Source organism: Volvox carteri (assembly GCF_000143455.1).
Source record: "Volvox carteri f. nagariensis unplaced genomic scaffold VOLCAscaffold_1, whole genome shotgun sequence".
NCBI lineage: Eukaryota > Viridiplantae > Chlorophyta > Chlorophyceae > Chlamydomonadales > Volvocaceae > Volvox > Volvox carteri.
In genome coordinates, this window is record NW_003307545.1 from 5,050,822 (window position 1) to 5,062,038 (window position 11,217).

At 57.3% G+C, this 11,217-nt stretch overlaps 2 protein-coding genes across 2 annotated transcripts in view; both read left to right on the top strand.

Moving 5' to 3' along the window:
• VOLCADRAFT_78955 (DNA photolyase) overlaps positions 1–4,361 on the top strand; it is a 7,731-nt gene extending 3,370 nt beyond the window's left edge. Inside the window, exons 5-11 of the mRNA XM_002945880.1 lie at positions 61–150; positions 476–739; positions 1,391–1,502; positions 1,765–1,922; positions 2,652–2,779; positions 3,055–3,237; positions 3,944–4,361. Of these exons, the coding sequence (XP_002945926.1) occupies positions 61–150; positions 476–739; positions 1,391–1,502; positions 1,765–1,922; positions 2,652–2,779; positions 3,055–3,237; positions 3,944–4,352 (1,344 nt within the window). The 3' untranslated portion in view covers positions 4,353–4,361. The remainder of the gene's footprint in view (positions 1–60; positions 151–475; positions 740–1,390; positions 1,503–1,764; positions 1,923–2,651; positions 2,780–3,054; positions 3,238–3,943) is intronic.
• Positions 4,362–9,689: 5,328 nt separating this feature from the next.
• VOLCADRAFT_45025 (uncharacterized protein) overlaps positions 9,690–11,217 on the top strand; it is a gene marked incomplete at both ends in the record, with an annotated part of 1,928 nt that continues 400 nt past the window's right edge. Inside the window, 3 exons of the mRNA XM_002945881.1 lie at positions 9,690–9,815; positions 10,062–10,241; positions 10,689–10,805. Coding sequence (XP_002945927.1) covers positions 9,690–9,815; positions 10,062–10,241; positions 10,689–10,805 — 423 coding nt within the window. The remainder of the gene's footprint in view (positions 9,816–10,061; positions 10,242–10,688; positions 10,806–11,217) is intronic.

Sequence of the window (11,217 nt, forward strand, 5' to 3'; positions counted from 1 at the left end):
CGGGTGGGCGACCCGCCGGACCCCGCCCCCGACCCCCCCGCCGCCATTCCGGGTCCCGAGGAAAACGCGCCCAGTACGGACGCCGCCACCACTGCCGTACCCACGTGGCAGGAGGTGGGCTTCACGGAGGCCCCCACCACCATTTTCAAAGTGAGAAGCGAAATTTTTGCTGGTGGTGGGTTATAGATGGGGGGTGTTGAGGTGGCTGGTGTGTGGGGGGGAGGTAAGGTGGGAGGATGGAATAAAGCATCATTGTGGGTTTTCTTCCATCTTTCTTCCCCCCCTCCCGGCCCCAGGCCCCGGTCCAGGCCCCGGCCGCAACCCTCATTCCCCCCAACACACAAACACGCACACACACATACACACACATACACACACGCACTGCTTGGTTTCCCCTCTCCTCCCCCTCTTCTCTCCTCCTCATCCTCTTCAAAATCCCACCTTCATTCCGCGCTCTGCCACTGTCCCAAGCCAGGGCGGCGAGACGGAGGCTCTTAAGCGGCTGTCCGCCTCCCTCGCCGACAGCAAGTGGGTGGCGGACTTTAAGAAACCGGACACCGACCCGGCAGCCTTCGAGCGCCCCGCCACAACCGTCCTGTCGCCGTACGTCAAGTTCGGTTGTCTGTCCCCGCGCCTCTTCCACGCCCGGCTGCTGGAGGTGTACCGGCGACACCGGGGGCACTCGCAGCCGCCCGTGTCGCTGAGGGGGCAGCTGCTGTGGAGGGAGTTCTTCTATACGGTGTGTTAGTGCCAACTTGAGTTACGCGTGTGCCATGCGTGTGCGCATGCGTGTGTGCGCTTGCGCATGCGTGTATATGTGCGTGAGTATTTGCGGGTGTGTGTGTGTGTCTGTGTGTGTTTGGCATGTGTGTGTGTACGTGTATCTGTTACACATCGATCCGGGCCTGACACTATCCAGGGGCACCTAACCGTACCAATCCTCCGCCACTGCTCTGCTCTGCTAAGTGTATAGATCTTCTGATTGTTGGTGAGAGCTCCCCCTCCAGCCGCCAAGAAGCGCACTGGAGGAAAACCCAGTGTCTCATCTCACCCCAGCATTCGAAACCCGGTCTCTTTCACCCGGGGCGGGGGGGAAACAGCGGTGGGACCCGAACACACATCGTCCAATATATAGCTAGATACTGTCTCTGGGATTCGAACTTCCGACTTGCCGATTTCTGGCCCGGTGCTGTGCCAACTTGAGTTACGCGTGCGTGCATGCGTGTGTGTGTGTGCGCATGCGTGTATATGTGCGTGAGTATTTGGGAAGGGCAGGGTTTGCCGGGTAGCGGCCACAGGGTGAAGATATGACTCCCCTGTCACACACATCATTCGTACATACATACATACATACGTACATACATACATACATACACACTCCTCTTCCCAGGTGGGCGCCCACACGCCCAATTTCCACCGCATGGATGGCAATCCGCTGTGTAAGCAAATCGACTGGGACGATGACGAGGAGCTGCTGGCGGCTTGGAGGGAGGCCAGGACCGGTGGGTGGCGTGGGCGGGGGTGGGGATGGTGGGGTGGATGGGTGGGTGGGGGAGAGAAAAGGGAGGGGAGAGAAGGGGCCGCAGCAGGGTCCCGAAGGCATACAGGGACATTGAGGAACGTGCATGCGCGCGGAGAAGGGCGAGGGGCCGGCAGTGGGATCGCGCCTCCTTATGCCCTTATGTGATCTGTGCACTCACCCACTTTGTGTTCATAACTCGACACACACATACCGCCTTTTTCCCCCGCCCCCGCCCCTCCCAGGCTTCCCCTGGATCGACGCCATCATGACTCAGCTGCGGCAGTGGGGCTGGATGCACCACCTGGCCAGGCACAGCGTGGCGTGTTTTCTTACCCGGGGGGATTTGTACGTCAGCTGGGAACGGGGCATGCAGGTGTTTGAGGAGCTGCTGATCGACCAGGTGCGAGTCGGCTGCGTGTGTGTATGTGCGTGTGTGCGTTTTGGGGGCGAAAAGGAAAGGAGGGGGCCTGGGGTCGGGGGGGATGGAAAGTGGTACGAGAGGCGGGAAAGGGGGAGGGGAAGGGACAGATGCACCCCAACGCGGTATTCGGACGCGAAGGGACAAAGGCCCCACCCTGGAGCAAGAAATACCTAGACCAGTAAAGAGAACGAGGGTGGCTGAGAGGGGTGTCAGTCGAAAGGGTGTGGCGCTGGCGCTGCCGGGGCCACCGCTTCCGGCCCGTGACGAACACGGCAAACCCCCGAGGGACGAGACGCATGTGTCTGGATGGGAAGGGAGGGAAGGGGGCCATGTCTCCCCCAACGGCCGTGGGCCGCCCCTCGTCCTTTCCCGCAGTCTTCCTCTCCTTCTTGCTCATATAATGTACCCCTCTCTCTCCCCATCTCTCTCCCCCGCTCTCTGTCTCCCCCTCTTCCGCACGGTCTGCCTCGCCGCATATTCAGAAAATTGCGCAAAAAAACCCTGATAAAATTGATATTGATAAATGATTTGTCGAAATACAATATAGAAAAGTCAGCATTGCAAAAGATCCTCTTATCCGTGCTCGGGCCGGTTTGTCTTGCGCATTATTGGTGTATTCCCTACTCCCCCGTCAACGCTTTCCCCAAGCACCCCACCCCTCCCCTTCCCCCCCGTCCCCGTCCCCGTCCCATGTGTATTGCCGTACAGGACCACTACCTGAACGCGGCCAACTGGATGTGGCTCTCCGCCAGCGCCTTCTTCAGCCAGTACTTCAGAGTGTACAGCCCGATCAGCTTCGGGAAGAAGTACGATCCGGAGGGGAAGTTCATACGCAAGTGAGAGAGATCCCCCTCCCCCCTGTATGCAGTGGCCGCGGTTGGGGGGATTGTACTGGTGGTTGTAGATGTGATGACTTATCCTTCACTTATGCTTTACCCTCCTCCCATCTCACCACCCCTCTGTTCGCAACCCCGTTTCCACTCACCACCCCCCATACACACACTCAAACTAAGAGTCTTTTTCCCAACACACGCCTCCACTGCCCTCCCTATCCACCCACTATACAAACACACACACGCACAAACACACATGCACATGCACACATACGCAGGTTCCTTCCGGTCCTCAAGGATATGCCCTCCAAGTACATCTACGAGCCCTGGACAGCCCCGTCCGAGGTGCAGCGCCGGGCGGGTTGCGTCATCGGCCGGGACTACCCGCACCCCGTGGTGGACCATGCGCTTGTGTCCAAACAGAACATCGCGCGCATGGCGGCGGCGTACCGGTCTAACAAGTAAGGAAGCAGGGGGGATCAGGAAGAGGAGGAGGGAGGAGGGAGGGGGAGGAGGGAGGTGGAGGAGGGAGGAGGGAGGAGGAGGGAGGAGGAGGGAGGAGGAGGGAGGAGGGAGGAGAAAAGGGTTGGTGTGGTGGTCCTGGGTTAGTGGGCAAGAGGGGTAATGGGGCTGTGGTGGAGGAGTATCCGCTGACCTCCGTCGGCCCGTGATCCCTTCAGAACAGCGGCATCGCCTCCGGGTTCCGACGGACAAAAAAGGGGGGGCTAGGGGGGTAGGAGCTAAGCCGAGGCGAGGTCAAACAGACGTTCTGGACACCTGTCGTGTGTGCGAGTATGTACGTACGTATGTATGTATCTGTGTGTGTGTGACTGGCCTGTCATGTGTATGTGTGTGTGTGTACCCGCCGTAGGAATGGATGTTTGCGGTCACCATTGATTGCGGACCCGCCCGCCTGCCCGTCCGCCTGCCGGTCGGCTGGTCGGTCGGCGCACCGGGGTGTGTGTGTGTCTGTCTCTTCAGGAAGAGATGCCCATGATCTGAATGGTGCAGACGTGCTTCGAGCCATCGGGCTCGTGTGTACATGCCGTACGGTGGATGCCTTGCGGTTTATGCTGGAAGGTCCTGTGTCGTATTATTGCTGGCCAGGGTTGAGTGGGGGATCTGTTCCGTGCCGTACCGTGCCGTGTGGGTCGGGTCCCTGCGCAGGGCGGCTGGGGGCGATGGTGACGGCGACGGCGATGACAACGGGGACGAAGGTGTAGTTACCGCCGCCAAGGCCAAGGCCAAGGCCAAGGCCAAGGGCAACCCTGGCGGCAAATCGCCCAAGAAGGCGGCTGCTACTGCTACTGCTACTGCGGCGGCAGCAGCAGCGACCGCGAAGAGAAAAGGAGCCAAGTCCTCGGGCGCAGCCACTGCTGGCGCCGCAGCTACTGCTACTCCCACTGCTACTGCTACTCCTACTGCTACTGCTACTGATGCTGTTAAGGCCGTGTCCTCCGGACCCCGGGGAGGCAAGCGGCAACGAACCATTTCGGAGACCCTCACTCACGCTGCCACCACTGCTACTGCTACTGCCGGAGGGACGGCGGGCCCCAGCAGCAGCAAGGCCACGTAAGAGAGACCGACAGACTGACATACAGACGGGCAAGAGAACCAACGGGCAGAGAACCAATTGAACAGATAAACCGAAACACCGATGGGCGGGTGGGCACCCACCGGCCAGGTGGGTGGGTAAGACTTCACAAACCGACAGACGGACGACTGACGAACAGACTGATGGACAAACGTATGGAAGGACAAACAGACAGATAGACAGACAGGCAGAGGGACAGACAGACAGACAGACGGACAGACCAATGGACAGAACGGCCTTTCAGAACGGCCTTTCAGATGGACAGACAGGCAGATGTTTTGGCGACGTGTCCTGTGATTGCTGTGGCAGCAGCATGGCTTAGCTCCCATGTCTTTTGCGGTGTATGTTTTTTATTGCATTATTGTAACACAACAACGCACTCAGCCACTGACTGTGGCCATTCTGTCGACTGCGCCACGCGCTGCCGCTTTAACCCTCCTCTTGTACCTCAACCCCCAACCCCCCATGGGATGGGTATGGGCGCGGCGCATAAGGCAGCAGTCTTCAGTATAAAAATGGGAGGCAACTCGCAAAATGCCCGGTTCGGTGTGGTGCGGTGCGGTGCGGGAGGGGGGTGGTTGTGTTGTCTTGTCTTGTGCTTGGTCGCAGAGAGAGGCGGAGGAACGCGCTGTTTGAATCGCCCTAGGGCTCCTTGACGGTTCAGAATGCGTTGGTGCTTCATTAGGCAACTCGTCCACCCACGCCTCTAAATGGCTGTTGGCGGATCCGTGGATCTGACTGCATCACTGGTGGTCGTGACTGTACCCCAACACTGTTACTTGTACGACTGTACGACTGTGGAACCTCATATTTCTCTCGAACATCCCCAAGAGAACCCTAATGTTGGGGTAGATGGGCTCTGTGTGCTAAAGAGCAGCGGTGTTGTGTACGGCAAGGACTTGGGCGACGTGGGAGTGGGACAAACAAATGTGAGTGTGTGTGTGTGTGTGTGTGTGTGTATGTGTGTGCGTGTGTGTGAAAGAGTTTGAGTGTGTGAGAGAATCTGACTGAGTGAGTGTGCATGTGCACGTGCGTTATGGTGCCGAACAGCACTCCGCTGGCATTTGCAATAGCAGGGGCAAACAATCGTGACGGCGTTGGCGAATGTTGGTTGTGGCCGCCGAGAGGAGGAGGGTGTGTAGTGTGGGTGGCGAAAGGCAGCAGCAACAGCAGCAGCAGCGTCCTGCGGGCAGCTCGCACGAGCATAACCAAGTCAGACAGCCACCAACACCACTACCAACTACAACACAGCATACAGCACAACTAATTCGATTCGATTCACCGCATCTTTCGCAGCGGGGAGGGTGTCAGGGTTTTCAGCAAAAAAACGATTCACAGGTTCCCCCGCGCCCCCTTGTGATGTGATGTGATGTGATGTGATGTCGGGTTTGGCGCACGTATACGTGCACGCACATACACATACACACACACGGGGGGGTGGGGGGGGAACGGACTATCCCTCCCCTGAGTGAGGGGGTGTCCGGGGCGGGGATGTGGGCGGGGGTGATGTGGATCGTGCGATGATGCATGCGGCGGCATCGGGCCCATCTGTTGCAGGAGATACCCCAAGATCACTCTGCGTGCCGTACGCCGCGTAGGAGGACTGAAGGGTTCTGTAGCGTATTGGTTGATGGCTATGCGGAGATCGGAGGCCTTTGTGGATGCGGTCTACGCACCGCCGGCGGATCAGCTATTCTCTGCGGTTTCAATTCCTTTTAAAGTCTGTGACCCCGGGGCACGCCTAGTAAGACTAGTATTGGTTATTGGGGGAGAGGAGTCGGGTGGACAGAGAAGGGAGTTGAGCAATCTTGCTCGTCGACTGCTATTGCTGCTGGCTGGCCGGTTAACTTGCTGTGTGAAGAGGAATTTATTTATGAAGAGCAGACAGGATAACAGCGGTAACTGTTGTCAGTACCGACGTACGCAAGCTGCTTCACCCGACCGTATGTTCGTACGCTCATCATAGCAAACTTGGGTGCATTCGATGAAAAGAAGTCTTCGCTAGGGGCGTCTGCTTTGGATAGTGGGATTGTTTGTATCTTTAATGGGCTTTAGTATGTCGGAGTTTAAAGGATAGCTGACTTTGCCAAGTCTGCGAGCCCTTCTGGCGACTGGCGCTTAATTGAAGGTACCTATCCTCAGAGATTCTTATGTTGTGTACATATTCCTCAAAAATGTCGAAGAAACCCATTCTTTGTCTTAGCCATGGCACTTAGGTGCACCTGCTGTGCACCTGCCTTGCCCCATAAAACGAAGCAATCTGCTTTCTGGACTGCACTCTTCTTTATGTCACTTAAATCTTGGAAGGTAATCGAAAGCACCGGCCAACCCCAAGGCACTTCGCATGACCAACTGTCCGTCCTCGCATGGCAACATAAACCGCACAAAAAAATGACACATTTTGTTTACGTACGCAAAGGCTACCAAAATAAGCATATCCATTTCGTAGAAACAGGCTCCTACCTTGTCGGCCCTCCACAGAGACAGCCTGTTTCTTTAATGCCTCCTTCCATTTAACCATTTGTTTCTTGACTGAATTCGGATGGATAAGTTTCTTGACTGAATTCGGATGGATAACCATAACTTGTTTCCCTGGCAGCATCCGGTTCAAGGTCTGCTAGGCCAAGGCATTAAAACCGCGTTATAGTTACAGCCTGCAGCATAGTGACATTACATAAGAATCAAAGCTTTGCAAAATACTTAGGCGACAAAGCGGGGTTGATGTAAAATTCTTCTCGTAACGTTGTACCGAGAATCCGTACCGGGTAGCGGCATCAGCCAGTTTGAGCACGTTCCGCGTCTAGGCTATTGCAAATTGTGTTCACAAAATATGATGGGGCACATTGTGCATAGATGATGCCAGCTTCCACCCCGGTTAATTACCAGTTCTAGTAGTAAGCCTGTGGAAAGCAGTCATAAGTCAGCCGCGTGGCGAGGTCGTTCTTTCCCAACATAGGATGCTCAATCGAAAGGGTGCCATGGTTACGCCACCAGCCTTTGGGGTCGCCAGGGCCACAAACGAAGGCATGTTCATACGCCGCGTCAGCGCTTTCAACGACGAATCCAAGCGTGCATCCGCCGACGAAGTCAGTACACCCGACTGGACTTCAATGGATTCAACCCTCCGCGGTGTTTTTTGGTCGGCAGACAATCTCGGTAACGTCCAAAATCAGCATCAGCAACGAAATGGACCTCACGCAACCGGTGGGGCCTCCATCACCCACCAACACCTCGACAGTCCTAAGAGTAGCTTCATAGGAACACACGCCCGATGCACGGGCGGCGGCACGGGCGAGGCCGGACCGTCCTCCTCGGGATCCTTCCCCCGAGTGGGTTTCGGCTGCGATCCAAACAGCGTCCCGCAGTCCGTGTCTCCCCCCTCTCACGCGCGCAAAGCCAACCAGAACCTCCTCGCCCGTCAGCTCGCGGAGCGAAACCTCTACTCCCGCTCGGTGCGACGATCCATAGAGTGCGTTGCCTCGCAATTGCGCACCCGCGATATCACCCCCCTGCAACACCAGCAACTGCAGCAGCAACAGCAACAGCAGCAGCAGCAGCACCCACATAGCTACGGATACGGGGGCGCCACAACGCCGTCGTCCCATTCACACCTCTCCAACAGTAACCACCTCACAGTTGGAACCCCTTTCCTAACCACCGCCGCGTCTTCCGCCTCATTTCCCAGCAACAGCTCCATCCTCGCCTCCGCACCCTCCACTACCTCCACTACCTCCACTTCCCAAGCCACCTCCACACCCTCCACCTCCAGCTCCGCCTCCTCCGCCACCTCTTCCACCGTGGAAAAGCTGCCCAGCTTCATCCGCACACCGTCCGCTGTGCAAGCCGCCGCTGCTATCGCGGCGGCCGCAGCCACTGCAGCAGCGGCCGAGGCCGCCGCCAGCGGCCCGTTCGCCGCCATTGGGAGCAGCAATTTCGGCACTAATGGCAACGGCAACGGCAACGGCAGCAACAACAGCTTCTCCTCCTCTCGCCTTCCAGATCCCGCCGCCTCACTACCGCATTCGGCATTCCTAGTAAACGGCACAAACGGCGGCGGTACCATCGGTATGGGTTCCCCGTGGGTCGCCAGCAGTAGCAGCGCCAAGGAGATTGCTACAGCCTCCCCCTCCTCCGCCACCGCTGCCGCTGCCACCGCCGCCGCTAACCCCTCCTGCCTGGCAGGCACCACCACGGGGCGCGCCTTAACCCCGGTGACCGGAGTCAACCCCGCCCGCTCCAACCGCCACATCCTCCTGGGGGGTTCCCGACACCAACAGCATCAACAGCACCACCAACAGCACCACCAACAGCACCGCGCCACGGGTTCGTCAGGAACATTCAACTCGGGGAATGACCAGGGATATCAGGACCTGCCGGCCACACCTCGCCCCCGAGCAAGTACTGGCAGCATCGCGCTGGCAGGCAGTAGCAGCAGCAGCAGCAGCAGCAAGCATTTCTTGTTGCAGCAGCAACAGCAACTGCCGTACTATCCGCATCCGCCAACGCCGCCAACGCCGCCGTCCTTCACGCCACGGCTCACGCCCAGTCAGGGCCTTATCCACCTTTGGGCTGGGGCACCCCCGCATATGCGGCGTGGCGAGTGGTCCATGGGGCAGTACGCCATTGCACGACAGTTGTACGGCGGGTATGCGAGCTCCGTGTACAAGGTGTGTGTATGTATGTATGTATGTATGTATGTATGTATGTATGTATGTATGTATGTATGTATGTATGTATGTATGTATGTATGTATGTATGTATGTATGTATGTATGTATGTATGTATGTATGTATGTATGTATGTGTTTTCTCTGCCAAGGCAGCGAAATGGGGAAAGGGACGACGGACGGGATGTCGACAGACAGATGCACACGGGGCACATAAACCCGTGTGTTGTGAAGGGGGGTTATTATCGAGGGGAAGAGGGGGAGGGAGGGAGAGAAGGACACTTCCTGCAGGTGGGCGTGAGGAGAAGAAAAACACACTGCACCTCGGCAGGGTTTTACTGCCACTTTTGCCGTACATTCCACTACTCTCCCTTCCCCCCAGATATCCTTCTCCTGAATCCAGATCAGGCAGCTGCTACTGCTGCTGCTGCTGCTTCGTTTTAAAACCCCACTGACTGACGCACTGGCCCCGCAACTTAATCCATCATCCGCGCGCGTGCGCGCGCGCGTGTGTGTGTGTGTGTGTGTGTGTGTGTGTGTGTGTGTGTCTGTGCGTATATGTGCGTGTTTTCCTGACATGCTTCCCTCCCCCGCAACCCCGCCCACAACCCTCGAGTCGCCTCCAGGCGAAGTGCATGCGATCCGGCCAGGATGTGGTCCTCAAGATTTACACTCTGAGCAGCTTATCGGACTTCCTCCGAAACCAAGTACTTCGAGAGCTGGACATTCACTCCCGGCTGGACCACCCCCATGTCGTACAGCTGCTGGCGGCATTCCGGGTGCGTGGTATTGGGTTTAAATTGTCATTTAAATTGAACAGAGCCACGGGGCGTCCGGGTTGGAGCCGTCACAGTAAGCAGCAGTATACCACTCACAACCGACAAGCCAAATCGGTAGTTATAGTTCAGAATTTTGAAGTTGTGGTACGTAGAGTTTTCCCTTCTTCTTGTTTTATATCTTTATGCTTTCCAACGTCTTACGTTTTTTATTTCCCGTCCTTTCTCACCTCATCCAAATAAATCTAGGAGGGTGACAAGCTCGTCCTGGTGTTGGAGTACGTGAGGGGGGGTTCCCTGGACCGCGCTCGTCGCAAGCTCGGTGGCCGCATGAGCGAGCAGCAGGCAGTTGAGCTGGTGATGGCGCCCTTGCTGAGGACACTGCAGTACCTCCACACCCGGGCCATTGTGCACAGGGATATCAAGCCGGTGGGTCGGGCGGGTCGGGCGGGGGGGGGGCGAGGTGGATGAGGTGGTGGGAATGATGTCCCCGGGGTTGCGGAGCCGGGGAGCACTCAGTCTTTATATCGCATAGGGATCTATCACAGTTGCCAGGGGAGGAGAGAAGACCCCTTTGCTGTGACGTACGATGTGACGTACGATGTGACGTGCGAAGTGACGTGCGATGTGACGTGCGATGTGACGTACAATGTGACGTACGATGTGACGTACAATGTGACGTACGATGTGACGTACGATGTGACGTACAATGTGACGTACGATGTGACGTACAATGTGACGTAGGGCTCCGTCTATCCGGCATGGAAGCGTGTGGGTGTGTACGTCCACCCGCCCGCCCTCCCCCGATGTGATGTGGAGCCCGCGCTGCGTCAATATAGTCCCCTTCCCCCCTTTCCCCCCCCTTCCCGCCCGTAGGAGAACCTGCTCTTCACTTCGGACTGGAAACTCAAGGTCTGCGACTACGGCGTGTCTGTATGTCTGTCGGAGGAGCGGGCGGTCACACGAACCGGCTCCCGAGATTACATGGCGCCGGTAGGGGCTTGGGCCTGAGACCCCGGGGGGTTGCGGAGAGAGCGGGGCTGTGGAGACGGTAGTGGGTTTTTAGGGAGCGGGTGCCTTGCCACTGTGTGTGTGTGTGTGGACTTTTAAGGGCTGCGGCTGTTGTACCCGTAGCGTTTGCAGCGCCTGTCTCTTAGCTGCAACCGCTACCGGACATTGGATCGTTGCGGCTATCCCCCCGTGTTGTTATCGCGTGTTATTTGTAAATGTGTTTTTGCATGTATGTGTTTGGCGCCTAGGGCATCGGTTGCCTTTGGGGCAAGTAACTTTTAGCTTTTAGTTTGGCATCATGTACCTGGACGTTCTTGCCACCCAGCACATCCTTTTCCTTCGCCTTTTCCTTCTCCTCAACCACCTCCTGCTCCTCCACCCCTACATCCCCCCC